We start from the raw sequence: 12,918 nt of genomic DNA on the forward strand, positions 1-12,918 counted from the left end.
CAACTCCTGAGCCTGCGCTCTAGAGCCCGCAAGCCACAAATTCTGAGCCCGCGTGCCACAACTACTGAAGCCCGTGCACTTAGAGCCCGTGCTCCGCAGCAAGAGAAGCCGCCACCATGAGAAGCCCATGCACTGCAACCAAGAATAGCCCCCGCTCGCCACAACTAGAGAAAGCCCGCACGCAGCAACGAAGACCCAACGTAGCCAAAAATAAATAAATACATATATACATACTTCAGTTATCTTTCCACGAAGTTTCCTTGGTCTCTAACAGAATCTTTTCCTACCCTGTATTATACATGACCCATGTAGTGCATCACTGAAAGATTTTTCACTGAGATGAGTGTGTGGCTGCTGTCAGAGGAGAGTGCAGTCGGTCTGCCCAACTCCTCCCCGCCCTAGAACCCGGACCCTAGATTGGGTAAGTAGGACTGTTGGTTAAAATACAGGATACCCAGTTAAATTCAAATTTCAGATCAACAATGAATACTTTTTAGCATAAGTATATCCCCTGCAATGTTCGGGATGTACTTATACTGAAAGTTTCTGTTTTATCTGAAATTCATATACAGCTGAGCACCCTGTCTTTTTATTTGCTAAATTCGGAAACTCTAGCAAGGGTCCTGTCCACATTAGATTTTTTTACTATACAGGCAGACCTCGTTTTATTATGCTTTGCTTTACTGAGCTTCACAGATTTTTTTTTTTTTTTTAGACAAATCAAAGGTTTGTGGCAACCTTGCATCGAACGAGTTTTTTTTTTTTTGGCTGCGTTGGGTCTTCGTTGCTGCGCGTGGGCTTTCTCTGGTTGCGGTGAGCGGGGGCTACTCTTTGTCGCAGTGTGCAGCCTTCTCACTGCAGTGGCTTCTCTTGTTGTGGAGCATGGACCCTAGAGCGTGTGGGCTTCAGTAGTTGTAGAGCACAGGCTCAGTAGTTGTGGAGCACAGGTTCAGTAGTTGTGGTGCACGGGCTTAGTTGCTCCGTGGCATGTGGGATCTTCCCGGACCGGGGCTCGAACCTGTGTCCCCTGCATTGGCAGGCAGATTCTTAACTACTGCACCACCAGGGAAGTTCCTCGAACAAGTTTTATCAGCGCCATTTTCCAGCAGCATTTGCTCACTTTGTGTCTCTGTGTCACATTTTGGTAATTCTCACACTATTTCAAACTTTTTCATTATTATTCTATTTGTTACGGTGATCTGTGATCTTTTTTTTTTTTTGCGGTACGCGGGCCTCTCACTGTTGTGGCCTCTCCTGTTGCGGAGCACAGGCTCCGGACGCGCAGCCTCAGTGGCCATGGCTCACGGGCCCAGCCGCTCTGCGGCATGTGGGATCTTCCCGGACTAGGGCACGAACCCGCGCCCCCTGCATCGGCAGGTGGACTCTCAACCACTGCGCCACCAGGGAAGCCCTTAAGATATTTTTAAGACATGATGCTGTTGCACATTAATAGACTTCATCATAGTGTAAACATAACTTTTATATGCACTGGGAAACCAAGAAATTTGTGGGACTCGCTTTATTGCGTTATTGGCTTCATTGGGGTGGTCCCGAACTGAACCCACGGTATCTCTGAGGTCTGCCTATATGTACTGTTGGCAAAACTGCTTTGCTGCATACAGGGGGGTGGGGGGACAGAAGGCTAGGGAAGCAAGAGAAGCTCTCAAATATCCTCTGCTTTTGAAAAGAGTGGTGTTTCATATGACACAAAAGAACCTATCTATGAAACAGGAACAGACTCACAGACATAGAGAACAGACTTGTGGTTGCCAGGGGGGAGTTGGAGGTGGGTGGGCAGGATGGATTGGGAGTTTGGGATTAGCAGATGCAAAGTATTATATCAACTATACTTCAGAAAATAAATTAAAAAATAAAAGTACACTGTCTGCAAAAAAAAAAATTTTTTTTAAAAAGAAAACAGTTGTGTTTGAATATTGAGAGAGAAAATTAGCTTTTGGGGCCATACCAGGTAGCAGTATAAATCAAGCAGATAACACTTTTGAAAAAAATTTTATTTTATTGAAGTATAGCTGATTTACAATGTTGTGTTAATGTATGCTGTACAGCACAGTGATTCAATTATACACACACACATATATAATTTATCATATTCTTTTCTATTATGGTTTATCACTGGATATTGAATACAGTTCCCTGTGCTATACAGTAGGACCTTTTTGTTCATCCATCCTCTATATAACAGTTTGTATCTGCTAATCCCAAACTCCCAATCCATCCCTCCCCTCCCCTAACCGCGCCTTGGCAACTGCAAGTCTGTTCTCTATGTATGTGAGTTTGTTTCTGTTTCATAAGTAAGTTCATTTGTGTCACATTTTAGATTCCATATATATGTGGTATCATTTGTCTTTGTCTTGTTTACTTCACTTAGTATGATAATCTCTAGGTCCATCATATTGATGCAAATGGCATTATTTCATTCTTTTTATGGCTGAGTAGTATTCCATTATATATATATATATATACACCACATCTTCTTTATCCATTTATCTGTCAGTGGACACTTAGGTTGTTCCCATGCCTTGGTTATTGTGACTAGTGCTGCTGTGAACATAGGGGTGCATGTATGTTTTTGAATTAGAGTTTTGTCCAACACTTTTTTTTTTAAGGGCACTTTGCCGTCTTGAGGAATGTCAAAAAGGAATTTAGCAAATGGAGGCTGAAATTCCAGTGTGACCAGGTGGTTTCACCCGTCTGATGTGTAATAATGCCTGCTGCTCCCAGCTGCATCTCATTATTCACTGACACACATAAGTGGATCACAGGAAAGTTACTCGTATCTGTAAGGAAATAGCTAATCATATTCTCATTCCTTAAAGAGGCCTTGTTTGGACAGAGGACCTTTCACAAAAGAGGAAAATAATATGCCTGGAACTATGAAAAATGTTCAATTTCACTTGTAGTCAAAGATATACAAAAGAAGGGAAATGTCATTTCTCCCATAAATGAATACACTTACTTTTAAATGAGAAATACCCAAGCTGACTAAAAAATGGCATGATGAGAACTTGCAAACTCTGCTCGGGGGACTGTAAATGGCATGGCCTTTCTGGAAATTAATTAGACAAATACATCGAGGCCCTCTGATCAGCATTTCAGCTTCTGGGAACTTTGTTCAGATCTCTGATTGTTTATATAGGTTAAAGATTTTGCAGTGATACTTATGGGGAAAAAAATTTAGAAATAGCCGAAATGCTCAATGGTATGAGAATGTAGATAGTAATTTGTACTGCTTGAAATGCTTATAAGGGTTTTTAATCATATGGCGGAAATGTTTGTGTTACGTTTAGTGGGAACAAAAATAGTCTGCGGTTGTATAATATGATCATCTCAGTTATGTAAAACCACCTGAAAAAACTTGGAAGGAAATACACCAAACTCTAAATTTTTTTTTTTTAGCTGATGGGATTTCAGTTTTCTTCTGTATACTTTGAGGTTTTCCAAGTTTGCTTAAATATGCATTTATATCTTTAGAATCAGAAATGAGGTTATTGGAAGGAGAGTTGTATTGGGGGTACTTGCGCAAAGGAGAGATGGATTAATGGCTGACCAGCCCTGCCTTGACCAGTTCAACCCACTAAACTTATTAAATTGATGACATTTAAATGAATGTCCTGCCATTGGTTCTATGCCCGGACTTTACATTTGCAGCCTAGATGTCGGTCTTTCCAAGGGGTTCTGGAGGATCTAGGGACAATCCTGGGTGGGTGACCTTGTAAGGAATTTCTCCCAGGAAAGGCGTGAGCATCGTTTTTCCTTCCCTCTTTCCTCTGTCTCTTGACCAACGATAGACTGCATTATATCACACTCTACTGCACCCCCAGCTTCCCTGTTCCTGACAGTTGAGGCACGTTTCAAATGCCCACGGGGTTCTAAAGACAGCATTTAAGGCCAAATATTGAAGAGGCAAAATCTGCCCCGCCCCCCTTGAAAATCCTTTTTCTTTCTTAAACCCCCAGGACTTGCCTCCTACCCCCCAAGATCAAAAGCCAAGAATGAATTTGTTTTGTTTTTCTCTCCCTTTCCACTGACGCCTCTCCTTTCTTGGGAGATCGAATCCAAAATTAATTCCAGGAGGTAGTACTGGAAGGTGGAAAGGGAGCCGTGGGTCAAAGAAGGGAGTTTTCTGTTGTTTCTTTTCAAATGCATCTATCTGCATTTACATTTGTAAAACATACGTGTGATACAGCTCCGCTGTAGTTCAATATTAGGAAACCAATTTTTGGCCGGCAATTACTTACAAGCAAGCAGGGAAGCACCTGAAAGATTTAAGGATCTTTGCCCAAAGATTCCCCATCCACCCCCAACTGCAATAGGAATTTTCCCTCATGTGCTAAGTAAGCTCTGTCTCCTGGGATAGGTCAGCCCTTTTACATGTTCCAGCGGTATGTATGAATCATGAAGCCGTAAAACAGAGAATTGGTTCGTGAAGTCAAGCGATACTTTCCCTGGGTGGGTGGGTGCCCATCCTGGGTGGGAGGGAGCAGAAGAGTATGCCCCCGTGTGGCAAGAGCGGAGCACTGTATCTTTTAGAATCTGGAAAAGAAAGAGCGACCGCTCAGGCTTGAATAAAAAAGAAATGGTTTTGCAAATGATTGGCTTGGAACTAAGCAAAAATGCCTTCGAGCCATTAAAAGCTAGAGTCCCAGAGACTAAGAAATTTGGAAGATATTTCTGTAGTTTTAAAAGAAACAAGTGGAATATGAAACTGTATATTAAGATGTATAACCGGGGAATTCCCTGGCGGTCCAGCGGTTAAGACTTGGGCTTTCACTTCTGTGGACCCGGGTGCGATCCCTGGTCGGGGAACTAAGATCCCACAAGCCATATGGTGTGGCCAAAAAAGAAAAAATAAAATAAAATGAAATGTACGAGGAAAAAATAAAATTCAAAGGCAGTGTTACCAAAAAAAAAAAAAAAGTATGTATAACCAATTGCAATAACTAACATGAATCGTACTTTTCAGGTGCCAGGTTCTGTGCCAAGTGCTTTACGTATATTTTAGTCCTCGTAACAGCCTTCCTAAGTAGATATGGCTATGAAACCCATTTTACTGTAAAGGCACTGAGACACAGATACAGCATTTGCCTAAAGCCTTTATGGCTCATGATTGACAGAGCCACAGTCCCATGGTTGACAGAGCCATGTGATCCCACAGTCGATGGAAGCATGATCCCACAGCAGCCCATGTGCTCCAGCATCTGTTCTCTCTACCACGCGCACTGGCCGCAAATGTGCAAAACATCAACGTGCACATACTGGACGAGGGGTAGGAACAAGTGACAGTCAGTGTATCGGGGATGTTGTGACTCTCTTTGGGGAATGGTCTTTCACGTAGTTATATTTACAGCTTTACAAAAAGGAAACAGTACGAGAATTATGGATAGGTTTAGAGACAGAAACAGGCTGTAGTTTTGAATGTCTCCAAGCTGAGGCATCTTCTGCCAAGATGGGGGGAACCACACTGGCTCTTCCTTGAAGTTCCACGTGGCTGCTAAGAAGGGCCTCCATGGGCCTTGCTTTCTCTACGTGCCAAGGTTGATGTAACCCATGTTGAGTAGTTGCTTCACGTGCAGTGTTTCAAATTCAGCCTTCATTCTATAAAGGGAGTTGTGCCAGTCCCACAGATGATGGAAGAAACAGAACCAAATTTCTCAGCAAACATTGCCGCACTCATGTTGGTAATTGAATTTCTTCTCCCCAAGTTATTCTGATTCTCTGGGAAACGAGAAGGAAGGGGAAAGAAATATAAGTGAATGGATCCTCCTCTTTCCCTGCTTTTGATCAGCCTTTGGATTTTGTGTGTGTAGACTGCATAGTGAATATATATCGCTCTTCATTTTATGTTTTATAGCAGGGGTTTAGAAAGAAGGAGTTTTTCCAGGGGGTTGAAGCCTTCTGTGTTGAGCAGATGAGGATTTGCCTATTTGTGCTAATTCAACCAGATCATCTCCAGTGATCTCTTGGGGACATTTTTAAAGCTCTTGTGGCTGGTGATCTGTTAATTAGTGCTGCCGTTTTTCACTGGAGGCCTGAGCTTCCATCACTGGGCCTATTAGATTTGGCTGGTTACATCATCACAGGGACAGCAAACATCCTGTGTTCCTGCTGAGACTGGCCCCCGGGTTATGAAACGAAGGTTACTGTGGCATTTATCTAGCAAGATGCGCTCAGTCTGACGACCTTGAATCCATAAGGATTCAAACATTATTTTTAAATCGTCTGTGTATTTTTTTGCTGGAGGGAGGAGTGTAAGCGCCACCGTACTTTCAAAAGCGTCGCTGATCCCAGATGGTTTAGAGCCTGTGATCTAAAGACATCAAGGCCTTTCACTTCAAGGGGTGGAGGCTTATCCCCTCCCCGCCCCTTCCCCGGCTTGTGCCCACCAGACCTGGCTCTGTTTTTACTGTGCAATATAACATGTTGGTATAAGAATCACATCCCTCGTTTGAGGGAGAAGAAAGCAGGGAACAAAAGGTGTCCAATAATGTCACCCGGTGATTCAGCAGGAAAAGTGAGCTTTGGATTGGTCTGTCTGTTCTCCTGTGGTTCTCATTCTCAAACTTAGCGGTGGGGTGCCTCTCCCGGAAGGATGAAGTGGGGGATGGTAGGCCGAGCCCCAGCATTGGGCCCCTTCTTTGTGTGGATTCACAGACGCTTGAGTTTAATTTTTTTAAAAATGTTTTTTGATGATGGGCAACCTTGAAGTCTTTCCTTTCCACCTTCCCGAAAGGATTGTAACCCTGTGTCCCGTGCTTGGTGTTAATAAATATTTCCTACTTAACAGTTGCTTTACACTTAAAACAGTAGGTCTGATGGGTTAAGAAACAGCTTTGCCTGAAACGTTTTCAGGTTTGTCCACGAGCAGGAGTGATTGATTACAGATACGAGGTTCCCTCTGAGCCTTTTCTGCCTTTTCTGGTGTCGTGTAGTGCAAGCTCACCGGACTCTCTCCGAGCTAAACATCTGGGGTTTCAGCCTCCTAAATGTCACTGAAGAGACTCGCTCGCGACCCTTTTTGGCGAGCAAAGGGGCAGGTCACCACTCCACCCCCCACCCCTGGTCAACCATGGGGCCCAGGTGAAGAAGTGGCTTCTGGCAGGCAGAGGACCCAGCTTGACTCCTGCATCCATCTTGGACTGGCTGTGTGACCTGGGACCAGTTCCTCCACCTTTCTGTTCTTCGGGTTCCTTGTTTGTTAAAGGGTGTGGTCTCCACTTCATGGGGCTTTTGTAAGGATCGAGGGTCAATTGAGAATAAGTTCTTGGCACCTTCCCGGATGTCGCTGATGACGTTTTTCATTTCTGAACCCAACATCGGATGTTCCTTCCCTAAAATGTCCTTCCTCTTTGTCAAATCCTACTCGAAAAATGCCCAGACCTTTCCCCTCCCAGGAAATCTCATGGGTGCTTATCACTCTGGCAACACCCCTAACCCCACACCAGGCCTCCTTTAAGTGGACCCTTTGTCCACGGCGCAGGCATTTTACTAGACGGTGTGCAATGGTTTAAGCAGCCTTTCTGGGAGAGACAAGAGGATTCATTGCTGGGGATGCATCTGGACTCTCTGTAACGATTTATTTGGACTGATTTTCCTTGTTGCAGACTCATTAGTGGCTGTTACCAAATGGTGGCTTATTTAACTTTCTCAAGTGCATCAGGCGTTCATACCCTCCCATTTCCCACTGGGAGAGGCAGTGGCATCAGTTTTCACACCTCGGGACCCCAGGGCGAGGCGTGCATCCTCTTCCCGGTTAATAACTATGCCTCTTGATGTTCCTATTAAACGCGTGTTTGGTGCTGGAATTTGCTGGCGCCCGTCTCCGTTGTTCTCTGTGCATTATTTGTAGGAAATTCAGAGTCGCATCCTTTTGGGACACTGACAGAAATCAGTCTAGCCTCCCATGCTTGTTAGAGAGTGTGAATTTCTGTCCCTTAGATGTACAGGAATGTGTTCACGTCTTCCCTGTCTGTCCTCTCTTAAATTATAAAATCCCAAAGGGAGGAGATGGGGTTTTTTTTTGTCCCTATCAACGCCCACTGGAGAGCATCCAGATCAGGGCCGTGTGTGCAGAGGAGGTCCAGGGAATCCGTGGTGCCCACTGACTGGTCCAGGAGACAGCTGAGCTCCCTCCGTCACCACTCGGCTTCCTTCCTACACGGCACTTGGGCCTGTTTGCTTGTGCCTTTAGTGTCTATGGGCTTGAAATCCCACGTGTGTTGTTCAGTTCCACAACCAGCCTCTGCAGCCCGAGTCATCAGGTGTTGTCAACAATATAAAAACAACCGTGTGTGCACAGAAACACACACCTATGCATACACACACAAAGACGGTCTGATATCTGAGGCAAGAAAGATGGTACCCAGAGGTAATCACATGCGTGTACACACACACACACACACACACACAGAGTATAGATGCCACATGGTGAATATTTAGCTTCAGCTCGTGCAAATATTGTCTATAGGAGGAGTTTTTGCTCTCCCCCGAGACAGCTGCGTCCTCCAGAGGCCAGTGTTGTGACTTGCGCCTACTGACCGTTGGAGGGCTGACGACCCCGGCATTTCAGAGGATCGATAAAAGGCCCCTTCTCCCCAGTGGATCTGGGATCCAGCTGTTTCTAAGAGAGAACCAACTGGGGAGGAGGGAGTGTACCTGCTCTAAGGCTCGCTCTTACTGTTCAGGCTGCACCGGCTTGTTTTGAATCAACAAACACATAATGGTTTTTCAAAAGAAGTGGGTTTTTTTCTTTTCATGTTTTTGGCATACAAACCGTATTCCACTAAGATAGGTTCATCCGGAAAGGGAATCAAAGATCTGATCCAGTTTATAGAGTGAGACCTTGGTCTTGAAGCACCTGAGAGGGTGACAGATAACTGCCCTTTTCTTGCTTTACTTCCAGGAGTAAGGAGAGGCTGTACCAAGTGCCCGGGCTCAGGCATAAAGGGATCCTCAAAGTTTCTTAATTTGACTTTGGGAAACATTTTCTGCAATTTCCAGCTTAGAGAGGAGAATTCTTTTGCTTGTGAAAAATTTGTCCCTAGAGAAGGGAAGTGGTTACCACGGAGAGTTCCCTCCTACCCTTCAAGTCGGTTGGACCCCATCTGAGCAGAGCATCCGTCAAGCTTCTGCTGTTTCCCCCAACCTGCGGAGCCATGAAATTTATCTTTCAAACCAGGACACTTTGGAGAGTGAAAGGGGCCACTGATAATCCCCCTGGGGTAGCAAAGCCAACACGGGGCTATAGGGTTGCCCTGTCCTGTGGTGGATGTCCCAAAGACAGGCTCTGGTGACCTGTCTGGGACATCTGGGTCAGGCTCTGCCAATTCAGATGATGGAGGGACACTTGTCTCCACCTGCGTCCCCAGGTGTTTCCCTTCCTCTTCCAGGAAGCCTGTCTGAAAGATCCTTCCCTTGCTGTGAACCGCAGCCTGGGTTCCCTGCCTCAGTCTCGGTCCTGTGTTTCAGATCCAGGCAGTTTGCCTCCATTAGGGATTAGCAAATAACCCAGGAGACCGTGGGTGTTTGGTGTAATCTGGCCCTAAGAAATGACAGTTTTCAAATATATACCCAAAGGGGAACTTTGTTTAATGTTTATTTTATTTTTTTACATCTTTATTGGAGTATAATTGCTTTACAATGGTGTGTTCATTTCTGCTTTATAACAAAGTGAATCAGTTATACATATACACATGTTCCCATATCTCTTCCCTCTTTCGTCTCCCTCCCTCCCACCCTCCCTATCCCACCCCTCTAGGTGGTCACAAAGCACCGAGCTGATCTCCCTGTGCCATGCTGCTGCTTCCCACTAGCTATCTACCTTACATTTGGTAGTGTATATATGTCCATGCCTCTCTCTCGCTTTGTCACATAGTTGATTTCCAATTTTGTGTTGGTTTCAGATGTACAGCAAAGTGATTCAGTTATGCATACATGTATAACCTTTTTTCCAGATTCTTTTCCATTACAGTTTATTACAAGACATTGAATATAGTTCCCTGTGCTCTACAGTGAATCCTTGTTTATCTATTTTGTATCTGGTAGTGTGCATCTCTCCCTCACCCCCTTCCCCCCAAAGGGGGATTTTTACAAGGAAGGTAAGCTCATGAAACCCAAGGGCTGGGTACCTTAGTCGGCCCATGAGGGTCAGAATGTCCTATGGCACGCAGGCTGCCATTTGTCTGCATTTCTGTCTGTCTGTCTGTCTGTCTGTCTCGGGCTGCGTGGTTTCCCATCTCTGCTTGTCTCTGTACATCTGTTACCTTCTGTCTCTCTGTCCGGCTGCCCCCTCCTCCCATTCGTGCATGTACGTCGTGGCTGCCCTTACATCACATGACCTTTCGGATGCAGAGCCCACACTGGGGGTCACGTGGTCCTTCCCCATTCCTGTCCCCCATCCCTGGGGAGAGAATCTGATTGGCTGAGCCTGGCATCCGAGTTGGTTCCCCCTGAGTCCGTGTGACCTGTAGGGCAGGGTCACCTCCTGCAGGAGGGAGGGGACATGTGATAGCAGCCACAGTCCACATATAAGCACTTTGTATGGTCTGAGCGCTGTGGTGCAGCCTCTCATTTAATTCTCACAAAACCCTTGTGGCATAGGTCCTGTTCTTACCCCATTTTATAAATCAAGAAACTAAGGCACAAAGAGGTTAAATAGCTTGTTTCGTACCACACGGCTGATGAGTGGCTGAGTCAGGAAGTGAGCCAGGCAGCCTGGTTCCAGAATATGTGTTCAGTACTGCTTCTCTTAAACAGGCAGTGTTAGGATGCCCCATTTTCATCTTTTTGCCCTTTTTCTTTTTTTTTTTTTCATCGATAAGTCCTGTACTCAGAGATAACCGTGGCTTACTATTTGACATGTATATTTTCAATCTGTTTTCGGTCCATACACATAAATTTAAACAAGATTGTGCTATCACGTTCTATATTATAATTTTTCCGTTTAGCAACATATTATTCAAATTTTTCTCATTTTTTTCTAACATCTTTCTTGGAGTATAATTGCTTTACAGTGGTGTGTTAGTTTCTGCTGTATAACAAAGTGAATCAGCTCTACGTAAACATATATCTTTTTACCCTTTTTAGTACCCATACATTGGGCACTGAATGTCTGTTCCAGGACCGATTGATGAATGAATAAGTGAATGAATGGAGGCGGGGAGGACCAGGCAGAAGCACACATGGTCCCTTAGGTAGTTAGGAAATAGACCATTTTCCAGCCCCGAAAGCTTCCTCCAGCTGCTGCTTGTCCAAGTACTGACGTGCCCGTTTTCAAACTACTCTCTCTTTCCATCCCTCTCTTTTTTGCTCAGACAAGAGTGAGAATGGCGAGGCATATCAGAGGAAGAAGGCAATGACCACCGACCTTCCAGAGGGCCCAGCTGCCCCCGTGCTGTCTCAAGGGAAGCCGGTGCTGCCCGGCGGCAGCAGCTGGAGGAGGATCGTGCTGCTTATTTTGGCTATCACCATACACAACATCCCAGGTGAGGTCTTGCCCCGAGCGGTCCAGCCACGGGTCTGAGGGTCAAGTGACTCTGTCAGCTCAGTTGCCTGGCTGGAAAAGGGGCTTGGGCAATCATGATGCTGGTCCTTTCTCGAGGGGGCATGGGGGAGGGAGTGCAAATCTTTCTTGACTTTATTTTTTGGGTTACCGGCTCTAGATTGATCACTGCGTGTTAAAACTTCTGGTCCCAGTTACTGCAAACAGTTTCACTCCAGTTTCCACCTATGAGTTCCTTTCTTCACGTATTTGATACCAAGTCATCTGGGCATAAATTCATAGCTGTTGCCCGATTGCTGTGGCTTGCACCTCTCGTAAACACAGAGTGTCTCTGGTTCTTCTTAATCCTTTTGAAAAGTATTGAATTCAGTACAGTTGCACACTGATGTTTGCCTTACCTACTTTCTTCATGGGGACATCTTTCTGAGATGTTCTTACGGTTACCGAGTCCAGGCTCGTACTGCTCACCACGTGACAGGTCAGTAAATCGAGAGATGAGTTGTTGGGGTGAGGGTTAGCGACTTTATTCGGAAAGCCAGCAGACTGAGAGGATGGTGGACTCGTGTCCCAAAGAACCATCTTGCCTGAGTTAGAATGCAGGCTTCTTTTACACTAAAAGGGGAGGGAGTAAAGTCAGACATTTCCTCATTCTGGTCAGACTCCAGAGGGGGTGTGTGTGTTAATTTCTTCCTTCCTGTAGTCATTCACAGGTGGGCCTGGTCAGGATGTCTCCTCTGAGCTAAACAAAGATATTTTCATGCCCATGACCTGGGAGGCAGGGTTCCCAGAGATGGGCCATTATGTATAATTTAAGCTTATAGGCCACATGCCTTTAGTGATGAATTTGTTACAGAATACAAAGATTCTTCCCCATTACATTACCAATCCTTTCCTTTTTAACATTTTGGAGTAATTTGTTTTGTGTCTTTGGATTTATTTTAATTGAAAAGAAAACTTACTGGTGTTCTATTTCAAAAATAATATGTTTTTTATAGAGTAACTAGAAAAGACAGATAAGCATAAAAAAAGAATAAAGATATTATTAAAAAAACAAGCTGAGAGACCCTGAGGATCTCCTTGGGTTACATTGCGGAATTCCAGCTCTACTACTTAACTAACTAGTTTATCTTGACAAATGACGTGAGCTCTCTGGACCTTGGTGTTCTAATCTGTGAAGTGGGGATAATGCTACTACTGAGATAACTGGGATATTATTTACAAAATGAACTATACCAATTTTGATAATTAAAGAAGATTATATATATATATACAGTCTGTACAGTACCTGGGCCATTTGAGCATTTGAAAAGTGGTAGCTGTTATTAGCGTTAATAATACTCCTGACTCCTTCAGTCTTGTGTTCTTAAACATTCCGATCCATCTTTCATAGTTTTGGAACT

General features: G+C 44.7%; 1 protein-coding gene across 4 annotated transcripts in view; it reads left to right on the top strand.

The window, feature by feature from the left end:
- SLC39A11 (solute carrier family 39 member 11) overlaps positions 1-12,918 on the top strand; it is a 290,857-nt gene that overhangs the window by 157,249 nt on the left and 120,690 nt on the right. For all 4 annotated transcript variants that reach the window (XM_082605176.1, XM_082605177.1, XM_082605178.1 and 1 more), the window contains one exon: positions 11,331-11,501. In XM_082605176.1, coding sequence (XP_082461302.1) covers positions 11,331-11,501 — 171 coding nt within the window. The remainder of the gene's footprint in view (positions 1-11,330; positions 11,502-12,918) is intronic.

The sequence above is a fragment of the Mesoplodon mirus genome, assembly GCF_964341445.2.
Source record: "Mesoplodon mirus genome assembly, chromosome: 18".
In the NCBI taxonomy this organism is placed as follows: domain Eukaryota; kingdom Metazoa; phylum Chordata; class Mammalia; order Artiodactyla; family Ziphiidae; genus Mesoplodon; species Mesoplodon mirus.